The sequence below is a fragment of the Labeo rohita genome, chromosome 1 (assembly GCF_022985175.1).
Source record: "Labeo rohita strain BAU-BD-2019 chromosome 1, IGBB_LRoh.1.0, whole genome shotgun sequence".
Lineage (NCBI taxonomy): Eukaryota > Metazoa > Chordata > Actinopteri > Cypriniformes > Cyprinidae > Labeo > Labeo rohita.
This window is the reverse complement of record NC_066869.1, coordinates 29,905,059-29,923,566: the sequence shown is the minus strand read 5'-3', so window position 1 is coordinate 29,923,566 and position 18,508 is coordinate 29,905,059. Positions and strand designations below refer to the sequence as shown.

Here is an 18,508-nt window from a genome sequence, read left to right as displayed (position 1 = left end):
ATGAAATAAAGCTGCTGTTAATTTTTATTGATGACTGCAGTGTTAATTATTTTAATTATAGGCCTATAATTCATTGTATAAAATAATAGACCTGTTTAAAAAAAAAACTTTTAAAAAATATTTTCAGTGAGTAAGCTAATAGCCTAATATTTTATTATCCTCACAGCGCATCATGCGGTGATGCACTATGAATTTATTGCGGGGCAAATTAATTGTAATTTAATAATAAAAGTAACCTAATAATAATAATAGGCCTGATAATAAGAAGAATGTAACAGGTGTACACTAATTCCTCTTAATATTTCCAATATTTGATGCTTTGACAATATCTTTGGCTTTCGCCAACACATGATACGACACAACTCATGGAGGCCACCACCATATTGTTCACTTAGGTCTATTTTTATTACTATAACAAAATATAATTATAATTATTCGATTACTCAACTTAATCGTCAGAATAATCGCCCGATTACGCAATTAACAAACTCGTTAGTGACAGCCCTAATGAGAAGACTGTACTCATAGAAGTTTTATGTAAAAAGTGTTTTAATTGGTGAAAAAAAGAAAGAAGAAATTCCTTGTAGTATGTGATATGTCAGATGAATCATTGAAATAAGTCCATGAAAGTGCATTGCAGTAAATAGGGTAAATTTTTGATTTCATGTTGACTTTAATACTATGGTCAGGGTCATTATTTAAGAGTTGCTTAATATAGATGTGTTTATGTGTGAGTTAAAGAGTAACAAACTTTACGTTTTAAAATTGTTTTCCTGTCTACGCAACTTCAGACGGGAAAATTGTTAGTCTTAGTCATAATTCTGTTTTGAATAAATGTCTTGCAATCAGTCTTACTACCAAAAAGAGTCACTGACATTTAAAAAAAGTTTGTCCTGTTATTCACTAAACAATTTACAACAAAGAGGGTCTCTTTGCTTTGACAGTCAACATTCCATCTGACCCGACACACACAGACACACACAGAGTTTTATTCATAGCATGTTTATTCTATTGTTAAGGGCAAAGTCTGTATTGTGGTTTTGGGAAATATGATGATCGAGGTTTCACTGAATTCACGATTGAATCATTAAAGCTGAGTCATCTCTTGGCGGCCCACATACTTATTTACAACCAATTTCTCACACACACTCAGCTTTTATGGTTCTTCAGCACTGTTGTCATAACCTGGGAAGACAGTGCAATAAAACAGAAATGTTATTACGCCACTTTTCTAACCGCAGCATTGCTCATCCGCACCAGGACGTACAGACCCGAGTGCTTCACTCAGCTAAAAATACACACTCTGGTTTCAGATGTAAACTAGCGCTGTTTCAAAGATGAAACAACGTGATAGGATTTCATGTCTGCGTGTGAGAGAGAATGTGTGCACAAATCTTGCTGTCATAATCTTGCATGACATTGTGTGACATGTAGAGACACAGACCGTGTTCTGTACATGGTCAAAGTAAACCGTACAGTGTGACAATAACAACTGCTATGCTGTATGGCTATGCTACTCTAACTTATTTAAATGCATGATGTGTTGGTTTCGGTAACATCTTTGTTGTTGTACTGTATGCTTACACTAAAAAAAGTTCTATAATAGCAGATGACATGGCTTTCATAATGTCATCTATGGTAATATGAAAGAAATGAGTTTTCAACCACTGCTCTGTGAACCCAAGGGCTTCAGGAAGGTACTGCAGGGACAATTTACAGTATAAAACACAGAGATTGCCAAAGCATTATTTAATTCTTAATGACTTATTTGAAAATGATACTGACCTCTTTTATTTATATTGAACCAGGGATCCATTGGTCTGTAAAGCTTGAAAACCCCTGTCATGTTCAATAAAAGTTAAATTCTGTCACCAAAACAAATTCCTTGTGTGTGTGTAAGCACACTTGGCTAAAAGCTATTTCTGATTCTATGGACAATATCTGAAAATAATTTGTAAAAATGAACAAAAAGCATGTTTACACTAAAGATTAATTCTATCTGGCAAGGCAGTGCAGCATAAGTAAAAGTGAAATACAGACTATTTCTAATATAGTTAAAGACACGCATTATACATGTCAAAACGCGCAATATGATGAAATTGCTTTACAGACTTTCTGTGCCAAGTCAAATTTCACATAAAGCCAATAACTTCTGTGCAAGGGTACCATAGAAGATACATGAAGTAACTATCTGCAAAGTATTGTTTACATGAAGCAAACTCACACCCACAGGATTTGCACTGTTAATGCCTAACTAGAAGTTCATCCACCTAGAACTGTAAGGCCACTGCTAAAATGATAATTTTGAGAACTTTACAGTACAAGCTCATTAAAGGGATAGCTCACCAAAAAATTTAAATTTCACCATTTACTCAACCCTATGTTGTTCCAAACCCATAAGACCTTTGTTTCATGAAAATTTTACGAGATAATTTTAATATTCTGTCATCATTTAATTTAATTAAGCAAATATGGTTGAGCTTGTTGACCATAGGGCCCTATGTTTCCACAATGCAGAAAACACGGATGGGATCACAGAATCCAGTAACAAAAGTGGAATTTACAGTATAACGCGGATTACCACTGAATTTTCCAAATTTGCGATGAATAAATTAAAAGTAGGTCAGTACACTTAAATGAAACTGCGATATCAACTAGTGTCTGTAAATATTGACCTGCAAAACAACTAGATTTTCTGCAAGTCACTTCATGAGCATTTTACAGTTTAATTTGAGAAAAACTATCGTCATTTCATACAAACAGAAACTTAAAGATCTTCACGGCAGCCCATCAAAACAAAAGTTCGGTTTAACTTGAAGACATTGTGACAGAAATATATTACTTAATGTAATGATAGTACTACTACTACTAAAATTATTATAAAAACATTATTTTTTTAAGGAATATTTACCAGAAAAATGTAAATGCACAACACAGTATGTTTTAATAAATCAATTAGAGATGCTTTTGATTATTACAGTTCAGTGAAAAACGAAATTTGGTAAAGAAAAAATAAAATAAAACTGAACTTGAGAGGGGGGGGAACTAAAGCATATTTCATAAGGCCCTAAAAATGTCAGTTTTGTTAAACTTTTAATATATTGCTGTTGTATTGTTTACATTTCATGATTTTAATTAATTAGACATGCTTTTTGTTTTTAATATTTTTTTATTTAACTATTAAAATAGAATCTAGAAAAATTAAAATGAAAAAAATGACTTGTGAAGAAGTGAATTTTTGGGGGGAAAAAATTGGAAAAAAATAAAACCGATTTCATAGATTCATAGAATTTTTTTTTTTACCATATTTGATGTGCTCTGTGTATGTGCACCGATCAGTGTTTGTTTTCAATAAAAGGGTAAATTACATGTTTATCATAAAATGCAATCATGGCTCTTCAGAAGACCTAGGTTAAATCACTCTATTCGTATGGATTACTTTTTAAAGATTCAAAGTTTTGGTTGCGTGGACTTTCACGATTAGAAGATTAATTTAAGTTGTATGGGTTTGGAAAGACATGAGGGTTAGAAAATAATGACAGAATTTTCATTTTTGAATGAACTGTCCCTTTAAGAAAAATAGAACATGCCCCATAGACTTCCACTGTATGTGCAGTGCTGTAAACTGAGGGACAAGTCAAAATTACTTTCTGTGCTAATCGATAGTATCTGTCCAGAACATGTTTTATAACAAGAGTGGCGGCATATATTGACCCTTGCTTGTGCATGCCTTGTTTTGCATTGCCTGCTGCATGATTAATGTGTTTATGTTTGCACCTTTTCTGTATGTGATGTCACTGCCTCCCCCACCCCTTTTCCCAGCATGTCTCACTGCGAAGGGCCAATGGTAAAGCTACCAGACGGCATCTTGACTTCACCTCACAGGAGGGGGAGGTGGATCAAAGTACTGTAAGTGTGTTTGTGCGTGACGGCGGATATGTGTACACAGTATGTTCATTCTCAAAATACTGGCTCTTAGAATAGCTGTGATAGTTCCAGGTTTCATAACCTCATCCTTTTAGTTACAAAAAGAAAATTGTAGTGTATCAGGAGAGGTTTATTCTTAGAAAGCGATCTGTGTTTGCAATATTTTGTATATAGAAACTTCTTTTCCATTCACATAATGCCACCACTTTCTGATTTTGAAAAATCAGGCAATGCTTCCACACTTTCTATGCTTTACCACAATCAAGTATGTATTTCTATCATTTATGAAATCACTGTAATCATTACACTGATTAATGTCTCTTTGTCTTTTCCCTGCACCCTAAAGCACTCGTATTTGGACAGGGAGACCTCTCTGATTCTGAAAAACATTGCAGGAAAACCCTCTCACCTGCTGACCAAGGTGACGCCTCTTTTCGCTTGCCTCTTTTCTGTTTTCTGCATGTTTAGGTTTATTTTGGTTCTCCATGGAAAGCCTTTTAACCTCAGTCTCATTTCCAGACTTGACACTTTGCTCCACCCACACTGCCTTCTTACATTTTTAAAGCGCTATATCTCCTGTCTTCTCTTCGCTGCCATCTTCATATGTGTGCAGTTTTGCCATGCCATTTAAAGATAAAATCAGATCATCCGGTCTGAAATGTCTATAAAATTTCGTCCTCTTTATTGTTTTCAACCTACATCACCTCTCTGAAGAGAAAGCATGGGATATGTGGTAGTGTTGTTGTTTTTTTTATTATGGGACTGAAAGTAATTCTTAAAAAAATATTCAAGTCAGGTTTTCTAGTTCAAAGTGGTCAGTTAGTATCATTCACAGATTGTAGGTGAACTTAATTTTTTTTTATTTTATTTTTTTTATATGTTTAATTTAGAGACTTCGAGATTTAGAGAATCTTGGAGACTAAGTAGTTTGTTTAGGAATTTGTGTTTTCATGACTTATATAAAGTGTTAAAGCTACAGACATCCTTTTGGTTCCTGGATAAGAAATGTGTATCTTAAATACAACAGTGATTTCAGTATATAAAACGGGTTTGAGAAGAGATGCTGGGTTTTGTGAGCTGCATTGTGTGTCTGATGTTTTGGAGAGTTATCAAAGTTATTGCTGGTTCCCTGAAGAAATGGCTGTTCATTGCTTATATTGTTCAACAATATAATTTAATTTCAAGAACTATATAAAACTGAAACCACTTTACCTATTCTAATGTTATTTGTTTGTGAAAGTAGTGTAGTACCACTAGTGACTCTTAAAACTATATATTAAATATATTTTATCACAGGCAGTTTAACTTTCTGTGTAATAAATGCTGTTATTAGTAATGTCAACAAGATTTTTTTTTTTCTTTTTCTGCAGAGCACAAATAAGGTCTTTAAAAAATGTTGATAATTATACGGTTTTGTTTATGAGTGTATTTTATAGTAAAAAAGAGATTTCCCATATTTTTTCTCAGACCACAGACAAAGAAGAAAAGCATACAGATGTGGAATGCCATGAGGAAGTAATTAATGAGAATTTAAAATTTTGAATGAACTATCCCTTTAATTCTATAATTAGCCATGCGGCATATACAGCCATGCATTTGTTTTCCAATAAGCATTAATTAGCTTAAAACAAAAGGCTTTATATTAAATAACTTCTTCCTTTTAATTTATTCCTGAGAATAGCTATTATTATGCATGTGATTGTAATTCCCACGTTGTCACACCAGCAAAGACGCTTTTGCAGGTGCAGGGAATTGTGGGTAAGGGTGCTTTTGTCTTGTGGAGTTACTAAATAATAACCACCTAAATCTGACACCACTTTGATTTTTCAAGGTTGTGTGAGCTTTTGTTAAACCTTGAAGCTGCTACGGCCAAATTGATATGGTTTATTATTTTCTCAAGTTCATTGTGCTGCATTACAACATTATTTCTGGTTTAGTACGTTTTTAAATGAAAGTTTTACATATACACGCTTAAAAATAAAGATTCCAAAAAGGTGTTTTTGCAGTGATGAAATAGAAGAACCATTTCTGGTTTCCCAAAGAACCTTTCAGAGAACAGTTCTTAAAAGAACCATTTTGAAAAGAACCGTTTTCGACTATCCGCTTGTTAAGTCGGTGCTAATATACACTCAAAATGTGATATAATACTACCAAAAAATGTATGATCCTCCACTTTAACTCCATATTGAAATTCCAGATAGCCAGACAATGAAATATAAATATAAATAAATAAATCAATAGAAAAATTATTTGTTTGGGATGGTGTGAGCTCGGAGACTGTAGTGTACACCGTAAGTTTGATAACGTTTAGCTTAAATGTTTAATGTAAATAAACAGTTTACATTTTTCTCTTTATTACTGTTTAAATTTGATTTTAAATCCTGTTTTCAAAGTGTTAAATAATGAGTTTGTCTTTTTTAGTTGTTTAGGATTGTCCTCTTTTTCTTGAAATAAAGTAGAGTCAGCTAAGTTTTATTTATTTGTCCTGACATCAGACAAAGTCATTATCCATTTATACAAACCGAGTTGGGGATGTTCTTGAAATCCCACTCTGATTTCCTCATGATTTCATCACACCTCTCAAACAGTGTTTGGATGGACTCACTGCAGACTGCTGAGACACAGACTCTGTGCTCAAACACAGACCGAGAGAGAACCGGAGAAAGGAAAAAAAGACTTCAAAGGGAATTTAATGCTTTTTATCGAAGCCTCTGCCTCGGCTGTTTGCAGAACTCTCCCATTCTCTCTCTCTCTGCATCATAAATATGCATCATAGTGATACGAGAAAGAGAAACCGTCCTTTCATATCACACATACCTCGCTTTTTATCCTTCCTCTTCATTATATGCTTTGCATATTGAGATCTTTATTTGTCTCTGTCTGATTTTGTATTTCTTAATCTACCCATAATCTAACCATCAAAGTTGACTTGAGGGGTTAACTTAGTGTCACTTAAAATCCCCATTCTTACAAAACCCCCTTTTTTTAAATGACTGTGTAAAACAATAAATACAAGGCCTAGATATCATTCATCCCTGCGGTACCCCCGAAAAGGGAGGGTGTTTTCCCACAACCACAAAAAAAAGGATCACAGAACAATATCATCTGCATTTGGCCTCAACTTTATTGGCTGGTGGAAAGAAGGTCAAAGAAACCAACCTCATTGATTGGCTGCTGAAAAGTATATGTACTTTCCGATTGGAGAAGAGGTACGAGAGGGTCTTTTATAGCTGCTGGCGGCTTGGTCTGCTGGTGAGGGGGATTAAACCCTGTGATTGGGCACGCTACCAGAGACATGCAGCTGTTTCACAGAGACGGAGAGACAGTGAAGAGAGGGGGAGGTCTCAATCCCTCCCAATGTTGAGGAGTGAGGAGTTGTGTGTAAGGTACTCTGGGTGTAAAGATATGTGAGGGGAAGCGTTTTCATCTGCGTGTCGCGGCCAATGCATTCAATGTTTCGGCTTCACGCTCCTTCAGATTGAGTAGACATATTTTTCGGATTATTTTCATCAGAGCCAGCTCTGAAACTTCAACTGGAAGTACCTGTCAGGCCTTGAAATAGCTGCCATTTGTGATGAGAACATTCATTTAATGGATTTCTGAAACATTTGTGCATCTCTACTCTATGAATGAACAGCCATTTCTCTAAGGAACCGTTTACATGAACGGTGGTTCAGGAGTGGTCGTGTAGCTACCTTTTGTGTTGCTGGTTGATCAGACTTTGCAAGGGTTTAGGGATTGTTTTAAAAGCTCAGAATGGATGTGATGACTGCATGTTGGAGAGGGCAGGTAAGTGTAAAACAGAAATCCACCTGTCTGATTTCATACCTAACCGTAACAGCAGACTAGCAGACTATTGATGTAATACTATGCGAGTGTGTTTCTTTGTTAACGTCATTGTGTCATTTACAGGAGGAACAGGCTGCCAAAGCCAAGGCTGAGAAAATCCGTGTGGCTCTAGAGAAAATTAAAGAAGCCCAGGTGAAAAAGGTGAGTCTCTGATTTCCTCAAGGGTCAGTAAACCTCCTTTCACTGCATGATGTAGCTCTTCACACGCTCTAGCAGGAGAATTCAGAGAATGAATGCACAGTGGAAAATAGGTCACTCATGTGTCTGTGAGTCTCTGTCTGCTTTGAACGGAAGATGCACAAACAAGATGTCGGTGAAGCATTTGCTTCAAAATAATTTTTTCATTTTTTCATTTTCATTGTGGTTATTGTCGTTCCAACTGGTCGGAGGTTTGCCTTTATTCTTGAGAGGCGATCTGTCCTATTACTCTATTCATCTGAAAAGGACTGTCAAAATAGATGCCACCAGGCACATACTAATACCGAGTGAATGAATTAGACACAGTACAGTGATTGGGCCTCTGTAGCTGAGACAGATGACTGTTTCCATTCATTATATGCATAGAGAAAACTGACAGCATTGAGTAGCAATGGTGCAGTGAGACCGATACGGAATGATACTGCGTCAAATACGCTTTCAATAATATAAGAAAAAACAGCAGAATATAATAACATACAGTGTTCTGAAAGTCTGAGACCCCATTGAAAATCAAAACCTGGAAATAATGAGATTTTAGGATTTAAAAAAAAAAAAAAAAAAAACCCTAACCGAGTTCACGTGACAAAAAGCAAGTCTATGACATTGATTATGTTAACTCAATAAAATGTCAGAATTTCTTTCATTTAAAATCACAAGATGGGTCAATATCACCATTGAGTGCCTTTCCACCCACACAATACTCAAAAATTTTGGTCTTAATTTCCCAATTGCTTTATGTCATGTCATAAATAGTTTTAATATAAATACGTTTTCATTGCAATATTAAGATGCAAATGATATTTTCTGAAAAGTATAATGTCCCTTTCCTAAACAGGCTTATTTGTTTGCTTTCAAATTATAAATGCATAAAAGATTTTATGTAAACCATGTGTTTTTAAAGAAACTCATACAATTTGCACATGTATTTTTTTTTTTTTTTTTTCTAATTTGGAGAAAAATTGGAGTGATATTTAGATGCATTTTTTTATTTATTTATTTTTTGATACACTGGATTATATAGATATGATTGAATTATTATTTAAAATATTATTTTTTAAATATCAAGATGACAGGGTGGACCAGCAAATGACGGGGTGGACACATATAGCAGAACACACAAAGCATGGCAATAAAACATTTATTAAACTTCAAAAAATATTCGAAAAATAATAAATAATATAATTACATTCTCAGTCACTTTCATGTTGCCCCGCCTCCCATTCATTTTAGTTTTTAGCAGGATTAATTACGAATAACTATGTCCACCCTGTCATATGTATGTTCTTCCTATCAAGTCTAATTGGCCGACAGGGTAGACATTTTGAGCTTCAGTTAGCATATTAGCTTGCAACAAACTGTGACTAGCTTAATAGTTAGTCTGGTTTTTGAAGAGAATTTGGTATATTTAAACTTTAAAAGATACTTTATTCTAATCACTTCTGGCATATTTTATGCCGACAGGGTGGACATGTTAAGCTTAGGAAAAGCAAGTAAGCAAACTCATGTGAAGAAAATTTGGTTTAAATGTCACATACTTATTCACCTCAGCCGTTGAAATTCCCGCCACTGAAAAGACAAAAAACTCTGTTGTCCAGATGTCACTAAAGGGGATGGCCTTTTCTTAAAGGGGAGGATTCCCCAATACGACAGGGTGGATAACCATTCAAGGGACATATACAAACTCTTATTTTTATTAAATCATTTTTTATTACCGAATGGTCAATACATTCAAATTGAGTAATCTCTTATTTAACAAAATATTAATAGGAGAACAAAATTTAAAAATTTTATTATTTGACTATATTCTACTCTAATTCAAATTTAATGAGCAGTGCATGGGGCACAGCAAAATAACACGCATCCTCCTACACAAATCCTTAAAAAATCTAGAAAATGTACCTAAAGAGATACTTTTGTTATGAATATACAAACTTAGCCTAATATAGCATACCCTTTCATAGTCATTTTTATGTTAAGTTATCATGGCAAATGATTTATTTATGTGCAGGACACCAAAAGGCACCCTACAGTGATATTGACCCAGATGATCTTCAAAACATTCTTCTGAAGTCTGTGTCAGCTCAACTTTTTCACTCAAATAGCTAATAATGTAATTTGTATATTGAAAATAAAATATGAATGAAGAAGTATATTTAAAAATAAATAACTATAACATTTTCGCAAGTGGTCTCGGATCTTTGGACCCCAGTATGTATCCTTGTGTAGGAAAAAAAAGATTTAGTGAATGTTAACAGATTTTGCAGACCTCAGCAAAGTGTAAAAAAAAAAAATACATTCGATGTAGTCATTAAAGTCGCAGTGATTTGGCGTAGTCAGTAATGGGGAAATGAGTGATTGTTCTGTCAAAATAAGCCTTACCTGTATTTATCAGGGTGTCAGTTTGTTAAGTTTCTGAGTTTGTGCTGCGTTGTTTCGTTCAATTGAAAATTATTGCACAATGTAATCGATTGGTTGTGCATGAGGTCAAAGAATCTCATATAGTGCGTGTTTGTTGGAGCATATGTGTGAAATGGAAGGGCATAAATTAGTGGAGTGTTTTCTGCTGAGGCCAGGCTTGGAAGAGTGCCACATTCTCCCTAATATTCCGATGGCTTTCAGGACCCCTGGCAGGGCTGTCTGTTAATGTGCCTATGCAACACTTTCTCTCTCCCTTTGCTTTATTCCACACTCTCAAGAAGAAAGAAAATAGGGTGTGAAATAGAGAGGGATGAAAGCCAGCTGTCATTCCTGTTTCCAGTTAGTCTTTATTAAAGCCATGTTTCTGAAGATCCACATCATATTTCAATTCAGGCCTATAAATCTTTGAGCAAAGTCAAAAATTCCGATTTGAACAACACGTTTGTATATACTGTACTAATTATTATTCTTTTTCTTCTATACAATATCCCAACAAGTGTACAAGCTTTCAGTGCATGCCATGTTTTTCTTGAATTTATTACTGCCATGTATTTAATTATATTTAAAATATGTCTTCTTCCTGATATTTTTAATTGGATGTATACAGTTGAGGTCAAAAGTTTATAACACCTTGCAGATTTTTTTTTTTTTTTTTTTTTTTTTTTTTTTTTTTTTAGTACTGACCTGAATCTGATATTTCACACGAAATACTTTGACATATAGTCCACAAGAGGAAAATATTTGTTGAATTTATAAAAAATGACCCCATTCAACATACACTTGATTCTTAATACTGCGTTGTTATCTGAATGATTTTTTTGTTGTTTGTTTTGTTAGTGATAGTTGTTCATGAGTCCCTTGTTTGTCCTGAACGGTTAAACTGCCCACTGTTCTTTAGAAAAATCTTTCAAGTCTCATAAATTCTTTAAATGTTCAGCATTTTTGTGTATTTGAACTCTTTCCAACAATGACTGTATGTTTTTGAGATCCATCTTTTCACACTGAGGTTCAGACGCTCACTGATGCTTCAGAAGGAAACAAAATACACTACGAGCAAGGGGTGACAACTTTTGGAATTTGAAGATCAGGGTAAATTTAACTTATTTTGTCTTCTAGGAAACATCTAAGTAAATTCTGGAGCTTCTGAAGGCTGTACTAAATGAAAAAAAAAGTATACTTATGCAAAATAAGAAACATACACATCTTCTATTCAAAAGTTTACACCCCTGGCTCTTATCATAGTTTTTCCTATATGTGAACATTTTTTTATGTGAAATATCTTCTTCAGGTCAGTAATAAATAAAAAAAAATAACATACATTTTGTATGATCCCCCCCTGCTAAAATAATTAACAGATTTTTGCAGATTTTTCAAGCAAACTTGCCTGTCAGGAGATGTTAATAAGATCACGTTACTAAAACAAATTTGTCAAAATGTATTATAAGACAGCACCAAAGTAAAGCATGTTGTAATATGTGTTTAGTATTATGGTAGACATGAAGTTACCAAAAAAACAAAAAATCAAAACACATCTGAATTATATTTAATTTGGTTACTGGTCATTTAGAACTTCTACTAGCCACTAACCCATTTTTAAGAGTGACTCATCAGATTTCAGTATATTTATTATCATTCTGAAAAAAATGAAAAAACAGTGGCAATCCAAAATTTGTTACACAATTCTCTGTGATTGTGTTTGTATATTCCAAATGTAGCTCACTCCAAATTAAATGTTTAATGGTAAACATGTTTGCACACTGGCTGTCAATTCATAAGGTGATCAGCTGTTTAATCACAAAAGTCAATGTACAGAACTCTTCTCTCTTCCACTGACATCCATTCAAAAGTGTTCTCATTCCCAAGGTGTTTAATAATGAAAATGAAAATCATGTCCCAAAATATTATGATAGCAAAATTGTACCCTAGCATATAATTTCTTTATTGTTATAACATGCAATCGGACAGTTTTCCAGCAGTGTCACAGTAAAGATGCTTTAGTGTATGTATAGCTTATAGTGTATGTTAATGACTCTTCCTGGGGTTAGAACAGAACATAATTTAATAAAAAAGTGCTAGAACATAATTTATGAACCATAACCTGGCAAACTGGCGAGTTGATAGTGTCTACTGCCACGGTTGAATATTTTTTTTTTTTACACTTTATTTTACAGGTTGGGACATGTTAATGTCAGTACCTGATTATTGTAGTTTATTCAAAGGATTACAGATAGCTTAGGAATACACTCTGGGTATTTTGTCAACCAGCTTGATCAAACTAACTAACATGAGGTGCATCCTGGGATGATTTTTAACCGGTATTGGTGGAGTTACCATGTTTACAGGCCACTTGTTAGATACTTTTCTTTTTTATCCCATTCATATCAACATTTCGTTAGCAGTTATTAAACAATAATTTATTCATTTTAGTTAAAAAAAAATATACAGGCATAATATCCTGTGTATTTATCTACAAAATGTGACTTTCCATGAAAATGTATGTGTAAATATAGCTGTATATATACATAGAAAGTCAATGTTAAATGAACCAAACTGTTTTCTGTTAATTTTCTTCATCAGCTGGTGATACGTGTACACATGTCAGATGAGAGCTCAAAGACCATGATGGTGGATGAGAGGCAGACGGTCAGGCAGGTGCTGGACAGTCTGCTGGATAAATCTCACTGCGGTTACAGTCCGGACTGGGCCTTGGTTGAGACCATCCCTGAGTTACAGATGGGTGAGAAAACTGCACATGCTCAGATGACCTGTGATCCTAAGGGACAATATGAAGATGATTTTGTAACGTATCATTCTCGCTCACTCTTTCTTTCCTCAGAGAGAATTTTTGAGGACCATGAGAACCTAGTGGAGAACTTGCTTAACTGGACCAGAGACAGTCAAAACAAACTCATGTTCATTGAACGAATTGAAAAGTATGCACTTTTCAAAAATCCACAGGTGAAGCTCTTTTTTTGTAATATATATACAGAAAAAAATTATTAAACATAAATTCAAAATCTGTTTTAAAGGAGAAATCCACTTCCAGAGCAAAAATTTACAGATAATCTACTCACCCCCTTGTCATCCAAGATGTTCATGTCTTTCTTTCTTCAGCCATAAAGAAATTATTTTTTTGGGAAAACATTTCAGGATTTTTTCTCTATATAATGGACTGCTATAGTGCCTCGAATTTGAACTTTCAAACTGTAGTTTAAATGCAGCTTCAAACGATCCCAAATGCGGTTGGAAATGATACAGCTGAGGAAGAAAGGTCTTATCTAGCGAAACGATTGGTTATTTTCATAAAAAAAAAATAAAAATACAGTTTAAATACTTTTTAATCTCAAATACTTGTCTTATCTTGCTCTGCCTGAACTCTGTATATTCTGGTTCAAGACAGTTAGGGTATGTCGAAAAACACAAAATACACACAAAATATGTATTCTCAATCGTATTTTCTTCCTCAACTTTAAAAATAATTTCAAAATCATCCTACATCGCTGCAGAAGTAACAACCCAAAGTGAACATGCAAAGAAGATGAAACACCCTTAAAACAGCGATATAGGAAAATTTTGAAGTTGAGGGAGAACATGAGATGGCAATTTTTCGACATACCCTAACTGTGATGAATCGGGGAAAAAACAGTTCAGGCAGAGTAAGACAAGACGAGCGTTTGACATTAAAAAGTCTATAAATTGTATTATTTTTATGAAAATAACAGATCGTTTTGCTAGATAAGACCCTTCTTCCTCGGCTGGGATCATTTACAACCACATTTGGGATCGTTTGAAGCCGCATTTAAACTGCATTTTGGAAGTTCAAACTCGGGACACCATAGAAGTCCACTATATGGAGAAAATGCTGTAATGTTTTCCTTAAAAAATATAATTTCTTTAAAACTGAAGAAAGAAAGAAAGACATGAACATCTTGGATGACAAGGGGTGAGTACATTATCTGTAAATTTTTGTTCTGGAAGTGGACTTTTCCTTTAATTATAGAAATGCATAAGTCACTAATAACAAATAATGAAAATTACTTGTGATACTTAAAACCACAATGTACACTACTGTTCAAAAGTTTGGGGTCAGTTTGATTTATTTATGTATATATGTAAAAAAATTACTTTTATTCTAGGAAGTTTAAAAAAGTTACAGTATTTGATCTAAAGTGTCAGTAAAGACATTTTATAATTTTGCAACAAAAAAAATCAGTTTTAAATAAATGTCTTCTTTAAACTTTCTATTCATAAAAAAATCCTAAAAAATAAAATGTATTATGGTTTCCACAAAAATATGAAGCAGCACAACTGTTTTCAGCTTTGATAATAAGATTTCTTAAGTAGAAAATCTACATATTAGAATGATTTCTGAAGGATCATGTGACACTTCAAGACTGCTTTATGGCTGCTGAAAATGTAGGTTTTCATCACAAGAATAAATTACATTTTACAATGTATTGCACTAATGTATTGCAGTACTTTTTCACAAAATTACTGTATTTTTGATCAAATAAATGCAGCCTTGGTGAACAGAAGAGATTTGTTTTCAAACATACTTTAAAAATTCTACCAAACCTAAACTTTTGAACGCTAGCATACAGTATATGTACACACTCTGATCTAAAGTTAGGCTTAAAGTAATAGTAATGATTTATGATTCATTGTATTTTTTATGTTGTCACCCTGATTCATTTGTTGCATGTTGTTTATGTTTCTAAGAACTATTTACTTGGGAGGAAGGAAACCTCTGAGATGGCAGACAGAAACAAGGAGGCACTGCTGGAGGTGAAGCACACATTTATAATAAAATATAAATATAAATAAATATAAATTATATTTTCATGTGCAATTGTACATTTTCAATTAAAGATCAGTGGGTCTCATGTAAAACCAACTATCCCACTGAGAAAACCTTGAACACTTTTTATGAAGGCCTAGACCAGGGGTCACCAGACCCGGTCCTGGAGGGCCAGTGTCCCTGCAGAGTTTAGCTTCAACCCTAATCAAACACACCTGAACCAGCTAATCAAAGTCTTACTAGGTATACTTGAAACTTCCAGGCAGGTGTGTTGAGGAAAGTTAGAGGTAAACTCTACAGGACACCGGCCTTCCAGGAACAAGTTTGGTGACCCCTGGCCTAGCTTAACGTCTCATTGCCTGCTGTGCATAAACTGATGTTGCTGGGGTTTTTTTTGCTTTCCTTGTTTACCTTTAAAATTGCAACTACATACACACAGTTAGCTGGTATGACCCAAAGCCTTTATCACTATAATGTTAATTTGGAAGTGTTGATTGTGATGTCTAACAGAGTTTACAGTTGTCTGTATCTGTTGAGATACAATTTCAGCATGCATGACAGTCTGATAATTTATTTTGTATTTGTATGTCCTGAAGGAATGTTTTTGTGGAAGCTCAGTGTCTGTTCCTGAAATTGAGGGAGTGTTGTGGTTGAAGGAGGATGGCAAAAAGTCTTGGAAGAAGCGCTACTTTCTGCTGAGGGCATCTGGCATCTATTTTGTGCCGAAGGGCAAAGCCAAGGTCAGTGTTATTGTGTGTGTGTTTATTTTTGTTTTATCATATGATTTGGTGTCATGTTCCCATTAAATGAACACGGAACTTAATGAACTCAAGTGGAATTTCCTGTTTATGGATTCACTGAGGATACACAAACCATATGCTGTTTGTCATTCACTTCCAATACATCATGGGGCGTTAATTCCCAGAGAGACCCCCATGCCTTGCATTTTTTTATGCAATTTCCCTGTCCTTATACAATTTGAAATCGGTCACAAGCATACCAGTGAACAACTGTTTCATGTTAGTATTAATTTCTCTGACATTTAAGGACATGGGCTTGTCTGTCTGTAACATGCTTTTGCATAGACTCACTGATATCCTCTTGTGGTTGATCGTGGGTATTTGCTTCTGCATGGTATCATGAGTATATATAGTATTTTTCTGAATGTTTGCCTTTATCATCTTGATTTTGTTAACTGTAAGCTATCCACTTGTTAGTCTAATGTCACAAGTCACCGCTTCCATGTCCAAACGCTCTATCAGATGCCACGAGAAAACAACAAACAGTGCTTATATACGCTCAAAATGTGATATAATACTACCATAAAAAATTAGAATCCTCCTTTTTAACTCCACAGCGAAGTCCCAGATAGCCAGACAATGAAAATATACATATAAATAAATAAATAAATAAATAAATAAAGTATTTGTGTTTGGGACGCTGTGAGACTGTAGTGTACACCGTAAGTTTAAACATGTTTAGCTTAAATGTTTAATATGAATAAACATGCTCATAAACGGCTGTTAAGATCGTATTCTCAAGTGAAATAAGTTGAGGCTTGGACCCGAGAATTTGTTGGTGCATTCGATGGACACATTACTTCACCACTTAACAAGCGAATAAAGAATAAACTATCCAAATTTAACAACAGACCATAATAAATATGAAACAATATTAATGTGTTTATTTTCATCACTGTAGGCTTCAAGGGATTTGGTGTGCTTCCTCCAGTTGGACCATGTTAATGTGTATTATGGTCAGGACTACCGGAGCAAGTACAAGGCCCCCACTGACTACTGCCTGGCCCTCAAGGTGTGTGTGATGTTACGGCTTTTTGCCCTTAAGCCAGTTTAAATGATGTGTGTTTGACTGTTACCTTTCAAATCTGTCTACTCAAACATTTTACATGGGTTTATATTTATAGTATCCAAGAATAAAATCAAATAAAGTTGAATTTATGGAATCTTATTGGAAGGTTTAAATGTATTGATTTCTGTAAATATTCACAATTGCACATAGGTTACATCTGTGAGTACTTTCACTAAATTTAAAAACAGGTTGGTTGACAACTGTATGGACAACTCGCATTTGATTGTGTAACAGATGGCGTTGCATTACGCTAATTGTCTATAACCACTGTAACCATTGTTACTGCCCTCTAGTGGTTCATAAGTATTAGAGATAAAAAAAATTCTCAAACCTTTATTGTCTTGAGTGTAATATTATTGATTGTGCCCACAGCACCCTCAGATCCAGAAGAAGTCACAGTATATTAAATACCTGTGCTGTGATGATGTCAGAACTCTACACCAGTGGGTCAATGGCATTCGTATTGCTAAGGTAAGGTCTAATACCTTCTCTGTTGTTTTTTGTCCAATTAATGAAACCTGTGGCCTCAAAACATGTTCTTCTGAAACTAATATACATTATTTATATAAATAATACTCTTCTGTATTTGAAAATGAATTTATAACCAGAGCCCATAGTGGAAATTGCTTAATCTTCAACCATATATGTAAAAATGTTTATATCAGTTCATCATTTAATGTGTTTTATGCACAGTATGGGAAGCAGTTGTATGTGAACTACCAGGAAGCCATGAAGCGCACAGAGGCTGCCTATGACTGGTCTTCACTCTCCAGCACCAGCATCAAGTCGGGAACAAGCTCAGTCAGTATACCTGGTGAGTAACTTAAATCTCAAGACTGACTGGTCCTTTGTAAACTCTTTTATGATTTTTTTTTTTTTCTCAAATATCATAGGCTTTGGTAGTTATGGAATATTTTAAAGGTTCACTTCCAGAATAAAAAAAAAAATCCTGATCATTTATCAGTTTGGACCTTCAACCTATTAAAGTCCATTATATGGAGAAAAGGCCTGGAATGTTTTCCTCAAAAACCTTAATTTTCTTTTTAACTGAAGAAAGAAAGACCTGAATATCTTGAATGACATGGAGCTAAGTTATCAGGAAATTGTTATTCTGGAAATGAATTAATCCTTAAATAGCATAATAGTGATTTTACTGACTTGTTACTGTAAATGTAGGGGTTGCTGACTGATGTTTGTGCTTATTTGTTTGTGTTTAAAGAGTCACAGTCAAACCACTCTAGTCAGGCGGATAGTGGTATGTCAGATGGTACTTCGTCCTCCCATGCCCGTTCCCAGAGTGTAGTTAGTTCAATCTTCTCTGAGGCCTGGAAGAGAGGGACTCAAATAGAGGAGAGCACAAAGGTGAGTTGTCCCCTTTCTCTGGAAAGACCTCTTTACTTCAGCACTTTCTTTAATTAAACTCTTAATGAAACACCACAGAGTAAGATG

At 34.5% G+C, this 18,508-nt stretch overlaps 1 protein-coding gene across 7 annotated transcripts in view; it reads left to right on the top strand.

Annotated features, from left to right (window-relative positions):
• raph1b (Ras association (RalGDS/AF-6) and pleckstrin homology domains 1b) overlaps positions 1-18,508 on the top strand; it is a 60,073-nt gene that overhangs the window by 37,438 nt on the left and 4,127 nt on the right. For 3 of the 7 annotated variants that reach the window (XM_051105458.1, XM_051105447.1, XM_051105457.1), the window contains 11 exons: positions 3,823-3,909; positions 4,274-4,348; positions 7,840-7,917; positions 12,970-13,129; positions 13,229-13,350; positions 15,112-15,177; positions 15,787-15,930; positions 16,892-17,002; positions 17,432-17,530; positions 17,753-17,873; positions 18,279-18,421. In XM_051105458.1, the coding sequence (XP_050961415.1) occupies positions 3,823-3,909; positions 4,274-4,348; positions 7,840-7,917; positions 12,970-13,129; positions 13,229-13,350; positions 15,112-15,177; positions 15,787-15,930; positions 16,892-17,002; positions 17,432-17,530; positions 17,753-17,873; positions 18,279-18,421 (1,206 nt within the window). The other 4 variants (XM_051105476.1, XM_051105465.1, XM_051105494.1 and 1 more) reach the window with 4 other exon arrangements.